At 44.1% G+C, this 10,674-nt stretch overlaps 1 protein-coding gene across 2 annotated transcripts in view; it reads right to left on the bottom strand.

Moving 5' to 3' along the window:
* Nucleotides 1-5,811: 5,811 nt before the first annotated feature.
* LIPC (lipase C, hepatic type) overlaps nt 5,812-10,674 on the bottom strand; it is a 152,263-nt gene continuing 147,400 nt past the window's right edge. For both annotated transcript variants that reach the window (XM_045530158.1, XM_045530168.1), the window contains 2 exons: nt 8,996-9,217; nt 5,812-5,970 (listed from right to left, as the gene is read on the bottom strand). In XM_045530158.1, coding sequence (XP_045386114.1) covers nt 5,859-5,970; nt 8,996-9,217 — 334 coding nt within the window. In that variant the 3' untranslated portion in view covers nt 5,812-5,858. The remainder of the gene's footprint in view (nt 5,971-8,995; nt 9,218-10,674) is intronic.

Genomic DNA, 10,674 nt, shown 5'->3' with positions numbered 1-10,674 from the left:
AAAGACACTCAAACTCAGTAGTAGGTAGGGAAACGTAAAGTAAAAATGAAGTACTCACTTGCACCCATCAGACTAGCAAAAACTCAAATGAGCGATAAATATTTTTGCCTTGGAAGGAGGTAGGAAGTAGAGAATAGGTACTCGTACATTGCTGGTGGAACTGCAAATTGTTGCAGTGTTTTAGGAGAACAATATGACAACATCTATTCAATTAAAAATATATATCATTTGGCCTAGAAATTCTGCTACTAGAAATATTTCCCATAAATGGGTATATATAAGGATATATGTATAAGGATGTTAAATGTAGCATTTCTTCAAAGAAGCAAAAAGCTGGAGCAAAGTGAAGGCACATCAGTAAGAGACTGAGTAAATTAAGGTACCTCAAAAATGGGGAATATTACGCAGCCATCAAAATAATGAGAGCTGTACCAATTGACCTAGAAAGATTTTAGGAGGTGGTGTTAAGGACATCAATTTGCTGAAAGGAATGTATGATATACTTACGTGTTTGTAGAACAGTAACAACTCCCTTCCATTTGAGAGTGTGTGTATATGTTAGTGTATCTGGCTATAAAAACACTTCAGAGTTACACTCCTAGTTGTTAGCATGAGTTGTGGGGAGGGCACTGGCCCAAGTAAAAAGGGTAGGAAGAAGATTTCACTAACATTTCCAGTATGCATAATTTTATTTACATAAAAATATTCTTATTTACATGCATATAGAAATTAGAAATCCCTCCTGACTTGTAGGGATACTAATGATATGTCATTAACTTAAAAAAAATCAAGTTGCAGAGTAATCTACATATTACTATGGTTCTATGGCATTACTTTGGTGAAAAGAACATACAAACAAAAGCGTTGAGTGCGTATCAATGCTTGTGGGTGTTTGAAGGAATAAGGTTATCAGGCTATCACTATTCTCTACTCCCAGTCACTGGGGGTGGGGAAGAAGGTGGATGCAGGGAGACGATCAACTTTCTCTTTATACATTTTTGTATTGTTTTGCATGTTGCTTTTATGCTTTTGTGAAACATCTTTAAAACAAGAAATTTAAAGCAACCACACAAACAAATCCCAAGAACACCTTACAGCTTCTGCCCTTGAGGAGATCACAGTCTCGCACAGACTGTCTTCAGATACTTAAAGCATCTCATTTGCTCTCTATGGCTTCAGGAAAGAAGGTGAGGGGAGGAAGGTATGGCAAGGTAGGGCCCTCCCTCCCTCCCCTGGAGGTGCTCAGCTACACGTGTGATATTCTCGAGAGGAAGGTGAGAGACTACATCAGTGTTGCTCGAAATTTTCTGAATTTGGATGAATTACCCAGGGGCCTTGTTAAAAATAAAAATCTCTGGGATCTAGCCTCAACCCACTGAATTAGAATCACCAGGGGAAGGGTCTGGGAGGATAGATTGCCATTAGTGCCCAGGTGATTCATATTGTCAGGGAATGTGAGGGAACACTTGATAACACTACGGTTATCAAGATAGCTCTGAGCCTCTAGAAAATCCTTTTTGTGATAGACTTGTTTGTAAAGTAAAAACTTAGTCAAGGAACACAAAGGGGTTTTGATGAACCCACTGAGGCAGCCAGGATGGGAGGAGGCTGGGTGGTGGGGCGCAAGATGAGGGTGCCCTTGAGGGAGGGGGCAGGTCACCCCCTGAACCAGCCTGCCTTTGTTTCTGAACTCAGTGAGGAAGCAGTGAACTTTACCTTGGAGAAGTATGGTAGCTGGACATTCTGATTAAATCCGGAGAAGACATCACTTATCAATTCCACATGTGTTTATGGTGGGCAGGTGCCAACTCTGTGCCAGGTGCTGGGCTGGGCACTGAGGACAAAGTGGTGAACAGCTAGAGACCTTCCCTGACTTCACCAAGCTTCAAACCCAGTGGTGGAGACAGATGCAAAATAAATGGTCCCACAAACTGGGGCTAGGACTAGGGTGAGGCTAGTGAGGCACTTGCCTTGGGCACACAATTTAAGAGGGCTCCAAAAACTCAGTTCTCAAAGAATATTTTATTCCATATTTAAAAAAAATCAAAATGAATTGAAAAATCCACAACAAATAAAATATAAACATTTTATATGAAGACAGAATCAGCATTACTGATTTTTCCTTTTGCCTTAGGCTCTCTCACGGCTCCGCATGGCATGGCCACAAATCATTTCACCAGAAGCATTAAAGCGTGTTTAGACTCTAGATAGCAGGGGAGCTGGCTGAAGCTTGGGTAGGATGGGATCATTGTTAAATGATCCCTGATGCAGTAACGCCTGCACTGGGACTGCGAACAGGCACGGGTGCAGAGGTGAGAGTGTAAGCAACAGAACGGGGAAGCCCTGGAGGTAGGAGACAGCTTTGTGCCTCTGAAGGAACTGAGATAGCCAATGTGTCCACACCTGTGGTTCTCAGCCTTAGTGCGTACCAGAATCACCTGGAAAGCTCTTAACAGTCTCAATGCCCGGGCCTTGCCCCAGACCAAGTCAGTCAAAATCTCTAGGGGTGGGGCTGAGACTTGGCTGCTTGCTGAAGCTCCGCAGGCAGCTGTGAAGTGCAGGGTGGGTGGAGACCACCACGACCTAGTGAGACAGAGGAGCGGGAGACGAGGCTGGAGAGAAAAGCAGGGGCTTGACCAGGGGCCTTGAAGGCCAGCGTCATTATTTTGGACTTTTTCCAAAGAGCACGGCAGGTCACTGGGAGGGCTTTAAGTAAGAAAACGATAATATCTAATCTGTTTTTAAAAGATCACTCTGGCTGCTGTGATGGGAATGGATTGAGAGGGAAGAGTGGGTCTGGGGGGGAGTTGGAAATCTGTTGTAAGCGTCCAGGTAAGAGATAGTGGTGGCTTGGGCTGGGCTGCCGGCAGCAGAGGAGGAGAGACACATTTAAGAAATAAGAGTGGAATTTGTAGGATTTGGTGCGCGCTCAGTTGTGAGGGGCCAAAGGAGAGGAAACGTTATGGATGACCCCCCCAGAGTCCAGCATCGGCAACTGGGTGGGTGGTGGTAACATTCACTGAGATAGAGGACAGGGAGCATGGGGACAGGTTTCAGGGGTCAAGGGGCATCATGAGTCTAGTTTTGGACATCCTGAGGTTGTGAGATGGCCCCGGGGGAATGCTGAGAGAGGAGAAGATTCTGGAGGAGAGAGGAAAAGAGGGAGGTATAAGAAAAGGCGGCAGTGGGAAGGAATGAGGTGTGTTGGGGGCCATTAATCATGTACAGATGAGTGGGATTCGGGCAGAAGCTTGTCTTATAAGGAAAGGTTAGCAGGTAGGTGATGACTTTTGAAGACTTTTTTTAGTCTTCCTCTTGCCTGTCTGTTTATGTGACTTTCCTCTAATCCAGCCTTCGTGGGAGAGCAAGCACCACTCTGGGCAGCTTTGCTACCGCTACAGACGTGTAAAGCAATCAAAGCTTTTGCAATACTTGCAGCCCACATTACTCAAGGTGAGCACTGAGGACAATGCACTTTGCAACGTAGCAGAGCGCATTCGTTTCTGCATTGAATGGAGTGTTTGTTTCCTTCTCCCCGACTCAGGCACCTCAAAGAGCCCAGCTGCAGTGTAATTGACGCTCCCCTTCTTCCCTTGTGCTCTCCTACAAGAAGCAGCACAGACAAGCTTTTGCCTGAAAGGCAAGATGCTGGTGTTATCTTTCCTGAGTGGGCTCATAAATGCAGATTCTTTGGAGAGAGGTGTGTGTAATCAGCTCACGAGCCAGTATTTTGCGTTTGCAAGGAACAGATGTGGCTGCATTATTCAGTTTCCCAATCCAACTTCCCTGCTCAAAAGTACTTAAGAAAATGTGATGTCGATGAACACATCTCCCCAAGTGAAAATAAGCCACTGACAACAGAATTAGTAACCAGTGTTGGACACGCCAACAGGAGTTCAGATGTTCCAGTGAACTGCTTGTCATGCCGGTGGCTTATTGAATTCTCTGCCCAAAATGTTATGATGTACTGTGTCACTTCTAGTTTTCTTCATGAAGATGAAATAATTTCTAATTGTATTTCTTGTGACACTATATTAATTTTGAAGATCACACTAGAGTAGAAACATGTTTGTTTAACTCTGCCCTTTATTATCTTGTTTTTTTAATATTGTGAAATGTGACATTCGTACCAAGTGTGCATGAAAACATACCTACAATTTGTAGAACGGTTACACAGATGTTCGCTTTTATAACCACTATTTAAAGTAAGAAGTAGACTATTGCCGGCACCTGGAACGCTGGTGTACCCTTCCTCCTTCCTAGAGTTACCAAAGCCTCGCTTTTGTGATAGTGATTTCATGGCTTTTATTTAGAATTTTACCACCCGTTTATCCATCCCTAACAATATAATTTATTTAGTTTTGCTTGTGTTGTGCTATATCTACTGTTTGTGTCTTTGTGCAAATGCAAAACCCATGACTGACTCCTTAAATTTGCACCCTGGGTGCCTTGCTGCCTCACGCTGGTCTTCTTGTGTGTGTAGCTTTCAATAGGAAATAAAGGCGAATCATGCAAAATATTAATAATTTTAAATTGATTAGTCAGAGGCAGACATCTCTTTAGGATTTTTGTTTCCATGAGCCCTGGTTTTCATTTACTCTGCTCTGGTGAAGAGAATGTGAATTATGGGCTCTACGTAGCTGGGCCTATGTGTATTTTAAGTTAGATTGTTTAATGTGTATAACGTGTTCCTCCCTTCTGATTTTGTGAAACACATATCTGACTGCCATATTTAGTATCTGTTTCCATCATGTGCTTTGTCATGGAATTTGCTGGTCAAAATATCATCATTTCATCTATTGGACAGTTTGAAATTTGGTATCTAACTGTCTTAGTTCAGGCTGCTATGCAAATTACCATGGACTGAGTGGCTTAAACATTTATGTCTCACAGCTCTGGAGTCTGGGAAGTCTAAGATCAAGGTGCGGGCAGATCTGGTGTCTGGGGAGGGTCTGCTTCCTGGTTTGCAGATAGCTGTCTTCTCGTTGTATCTTCACATGGCAGAGAGCTCTAGACCTTTATCCCCTCACAAGGGCGTTAATACCATTCAGAGGTCTCCATCCTCATGACTTCATTACTTCCCAGAGGCCCTACCTTCAAATACCATCACACTGAGGATTTAGGCTTCAGCATATGAGCTTTTGGGGGACACAAACATTCAGTCCATAGCAAACCCTTTGGGGTATTCTAAGTTTTCCATTAGCTTTTGTTGCAAGCATTAGTAAAAGAGGATAATTCTATTTCTTTAATTAGTAATTTAATTATTAAAATGGCCAACTCTCCAGCTTTCGTTGTTATCACTAATAGTTTTTGTAGAATTCTACTTCTATGTGTTTGGTTCTATGAAATAATTGTGTGATTTATATTAAATATAACTATTAGTTTAATTGAAATTTTTCTTTTATGAGCTATATTATCTTAAAGAGTATGTACTTTAGTACATACCACTAGTGATTAATCACAGTTTTGCTTTATTGAAGCACTAGTTATGTAATACAGAAGTATCTTTCCAGCATAGTTCAAAAACTGATCAGAATAAACTAGCAAGGATATAAGGGAAATTTGACTTCATTGTAAATTAGAACAACAGATCTAAAAGGCTCTTACATTTGTACTTATTTGCATATATTAACATTTAACAAGGGATGAAATTTGGAATTCTTTATTGTACTAATACTTGAAAATAGTTATGTAATATAGTTTTTAAAAGCTAAGTTTATAATAGTGACAGATACCCCCCAATATAAATTTTATTTAAACTTTATGTGAGATTCTTTATGTAATTTTTCCAAATGAGGCAACCATTCCAGATAAGGAATCAGGTTCATTTATTCTTTACACTGGGTCTTCGCTGAAGCTCATCTGGTCTTTCGCTTTGATATTTTAGAGTTTAGTTCACATTTCACAAAGATTTTTTCCTGGTTTGGGTGAAGTTGTAGATCATCTGTGTTTTCTGAGCAAAATGTCATTCTGAGTAGAAAACATAAACACAACATTTTTAGATGGAGCTTATTGAATTGTTTCATCTTCTATCAAATACTATTCAATTAAAAAAATGCATGTGCTGTCTTTTTTAAAAAAAAGATTCTTATGTTTGCAAATATTTTTATAACTTCAGAGAAAGGCAAAAGCCAAGTCAGTGAAAGCAATCACCGTAAGACTTCCCGGGGCTCTGTACTGGGGTGATTCCAATTCTGTAAAAACTGAAGGTCCCAGGGGCAGCCCTCCTTTCATCTCCCTTAGAGCTCCTCAGAGATTCAAGGGTGACTGTTTTGCCCTGACTCCAGGGCAAAGTAGTTCCCCAACTGTTCCTCCCGAGGCAGGCTTAACTTCCCAGCCTGCCTTCCTTGGAGGCGCTCCAGGTTGTCAGTGCTGTTCTTAAAGGTCCTTGGCATGAAGCCACTGTCCTCAGCGTCTGCCTGGCTCAGCCTGTAAGCCCTGCCCCTTCCTCTTATTGGTGCTGATGCTGTCCACTAAAGGGGACACCACTGTGTGTTTTGGGTCCCTCCCTCTCTCTCTCTCTCTCTCTCTGAAACAACTGCTAGGCTGCTTTAAGCTGGGGCTTGGCCTGAGATGCCGTTTTGTATTATACTAACTACAACCGCATCTATTAAAAAAAATATATATTTTTATATATATTTGTATACACATTTATATATATCTGTAGTCACAGAGAATTCTAATTTATGACTTCTTTTTTCTTTGAACTGCATCGAAGGTCAAGTCTTTACCAAATCAGACTTTTTAAATTACAAAAGTGCTTTGAGTAATTTATGAATGCATTCTTGCAAAATTCAAATGGTAAAGAGATACACGAAGCCAAATGCTAAAGACCCTCTTTACCATCACCGGTCACTGGCTTCACTATGCTATGGTTAGGTTTATGTATGTCCAGACCTGCTCCTGTTACACACGTGTCGATGTTCACACACAAATATAAAGATTCTTTAACAGAAGTGGGATTATACCGTATGTATTTTCCTGCAAATAATGTACTTGGTGACCTATTCATATCAGTACATATAAGTCTATTTCATTCTTTTTCACCTACTGCATGACATTCCATTGTGTAGATGTACCACAGGGCATTTAGCATTTTCCTATTGATAGACATTGAGATATTCCCCACAGTTTCCTATTTATTTATCATTTATCATTTAACTTGAAAAATTATAGATCCCATGGACCCCTGATTCCCACATTTTTTTTTAGCATGTACCTCCTACGGGTTTGATGCATATATGTAGTAACATCTAGCACTGCAACTCCACTAGATTAGATTAAGGAAAGCCAGGTTAACAGGATCAAAACTAAAGGAGGGAAGAACTGTTGGAAACAGTACACAGCCAACAAAGGGGTAAAAAAATCAGATAAACTCAAGTCAGATCTGGGCTGAGACAATTTTTAACAGTCCTCAAGCTGTGTAACTTCTGTTAGCCTCAGTTTCCTGATCTGCACAGCCATACTACCCATCTCAGGGCCACTGGGGGGATAACGTGAGATTAATGGCTGGCAGCGCCTAGTTCAAGACCCACCACGTGTGGGAACTCACAGTGCCAGTCCCCTCCCTGTCCCTGTTCCTCCTTCAGTACCACGTGGGTGGTGGAGTGTTTTATACAAGCTTTTGGGCCGAGTCACATGGGATTATCATGGTGAGCAGCCACCAAAACTGAGGACTCACTCTCTGGCTAAGAGAACGCAGGGAGGGACGGTGCTCAGAAGTGGCACTGCTCTAGAAGGCCAAAGAGTCATGTGAGAATAGCTAAGAGCAAAAGACGAGAGAGTGTGGCTTAATTTTCTCAGATTGATCATCTGGAGAGATCTGTTGGCAGGCTGCAGAGTCTGCTCTTAGTAATCACCAGGAGTTTGCAGCCCAGGGAGATAAAATCCCAGAATGTGGTTGTATGAAGGACTGGCGGGGCGGGGGGGGGCGGGGCGCGGGGCATAAATCTGCCACGGGCAGGCTCCTGGCGGTGGAACCTGAGAGGCGAGGGAGGAGGGCAGTTCCAAGGTTAGATGCTTGCTGTTTTCCATCTCTACTGAGGACAAACCAGAGAGAGACATGGCCTTCCCAACAAAGGAAGGTGGGAGAGGAGAGGCAGGTTTCCTGAATACAGAAGCACGGAGCCAGGAGATGGCCCGGGGAAGCACAGAATTCTCCCATCACGGAGAACTATGGAGCTACAGAGAAGCAGGGTTGCTATTGCAAATGCGTTGGGCAGCCATTCGCTCAGCTGGGAGGAGTGCAGGAGCAGGGGACTGTCCTTCCTTTTCTTTACTCCCTACCCCTCACCCAACCCCTTCTTGGCCCCAGAGGTTTGGGGCCATGGGAGATGTTCAATCACACAGAGCAGCATTTCTTAAGGGTAGCCCATTCCATGGGTCCACATGAGAATGTTTTAGGGCTCTTGTTAAAAAGCAGGCATCCTGGGGCCCTGCCCAAGACCACAGTGAATCAGAAGCTCTGCAGGTGGGTCCAGGAATCCTGCAAATGTATTAAGCTTCCCAGGGATTTGTTGGCATCTAAGATTTGAAAGATACCACCACAGAGAGAGGTAAATTGAGATTTTTGAGAGTATGATCTATTAAAAGCATTTCTCTGGGTAAACAACGGAAAAGAAATGTCACATCTACCGTGGCACCTTGAACTAGCAGCACTGACATCACCTGGTGATTCATGTGCACTCTGAGGCTTGACAAGCACTGGGCCAGTAAGGTGGGGCTGTGGCTCCAGAGGCAGGTAGCTGTTAACCACGGTCAGCGGGAAGAGGCTAGACAGGGACTCAGAAGACCTGGGTGCAAATCCTCGTCCTTCCACCTATGGCTGTGTGAACTCAGGATAGTCGCTTCACCTTTCTGAGCATCTATACCCCATCTTTATCGCGTAATAATGCCCACTTCCTATGATCAGTGCAAGTATGAAGCTGAAACTGTCCGGCAGAGGTAGGTGCCTAATATTAAATAGATGTGAGTAGGAGATTGAATCGGCAGTCACCTTTGCTGGGTTTCTCCTGACTTGACTCTGATGGTCTTCAGAAGGAGGCCCGAGTGGCAGCAGGGCTCAGCACCCCACGGGATGATGGTCTGGACCGTGTTCCAGACATTGGCCCACACTGCGCTGTTTTCCCACTTGAACTTGATCATGACCAGCTCACCGATGTCCGAATCCAACGTGATAAGAAAGGAATAGGTTTTATTACTAGTAATTCCTCCACCCCTTGAAGATACGAAGAAAATCAGACACAATCAGTCTAGTTGTAACAGCACGGTGAGGCTTAGGCACAGTCGAGATGCGTTACGTTTGCCTGAGTGACTTGGGTTGGTGTTTTTGCTGCATTTCCCAAACTGGTGTTCGACAGACTGTTAACAGACACAGCAATAGATGTGCCAGGATAAAGAGAGTTTTCCAGGCAATAAAATAGGGAAAACCACACTATTTTCTGTGTTAGCATATTAAAGCCCCTGAGAAACCCCGCTACAATGAGTCTAGTTAACTTTCTTTAGCTCAGCTTCTAGGAAGAAGCCCCCAAGGACACAGTGGGGCTTTGGCAATGGCCTCTGGCACTTCAGCTCTCTGTAGGTTTGATGAACACAGTACCCCCACACCACTCTCTCTCCCCCAGTAATGCTCCCCCTCCTATAAATAGAAGCTTCTGTTAAAACAACAAAGCGTAACAGTAATAGAAAAACCACATATAAAAAGGATGCACCAATTTAGAGCAAGATTTAAATGTGGATTCTGAGGTATCATTATCAGCTTTACTCACTAATCTTCAAGACATTAAAATATCCCAACATTGACAGAGCAGCCAGATGCCCTTTCTGCTACTGAGAACAGCCCCCTGGGGAGGGAATTTAGAGAGTGTAGAGGCAACACTGGATCTAGGGGGAGGCCGAGGGGCAGAGAGCTCCCTTGAGAGGCTTGTCATAGCCCTTGCTGCAGTATGTTGTAAAGAATCGTGTAGGAATCCGCCCACCCTGCTAGGCTGTGAGCATGCTAAGGATTGGGCCCTGTATAGCCTTAGATTTGTTGGATGGACTCCAGCACGTACTTGCTGAAGGACTGATCAGTGCGATCATCAGAGAGGGGGGCAATCTTCAGGAAGCTCAGGACCATCCCTGGAGTGGCTGGGGGGCTCATGTCACTTCCCAGGGAGAGGCCATGCTAAGGGCCTCCAAGTGAGGCATCGTGAGGCGGTGGCAGGTGTGTGAGCAGGTGGGCAACAGGGTGAAGGACAGCTGGGGAGGCCGGCCGTGCAGGCTGATTGAGGTTGGAAATCTGTGCCAAGTTGAATGATACCACTTTGATTCTGGGTTATGGTTTTCAGAACCTTCTGGAAAGGCACTCAGAACCTTCTTGCAGACACCTCTGCCCTTCACCACTCAGCTCTGCTTGGATCTTCCTGGACTGCAGATCCTGGCGGGGTGGATGGATTCCTACACGATTCACAACATACTGCAGGAAGGACTATGACAAGCCCCTCAAGGGAGCCCTCTGCCCCTCAGCCTCCCCCTAGATCCAGTGTTGCCTCTACACTGTCTAAATTCCCTCCCCAGGGGGGTGTTCTCAGTAGCAGAAAGGGCATCTGGCTGCTCTGTCAATGTTGGGATACTGTCATGTCTTGGAGATGAGTGAGTAAAGCTGATAATGATACCTCGGAGTCTGGCTTTCCT

The sequence above is a fragment of the Lemur catta genome, chromosome 1 (genome assembly GCF_020740605.2).
Source record: "Lemur catta isolate mLemCat1 chromosome 1, mLemCat1.pri, whole genome shotgun sequence".
Lineage (NCBI taxonomy): Eukaryota > Metazoa > Chordata > Mammalia > Primates > Lemuridae > Lemur > Lemur catta.
The sequence above is the reverse complement of the archived record's forward strand: the minus strand, read 5'-3'. Positions and strand labels throughout refer to the sequence as shown.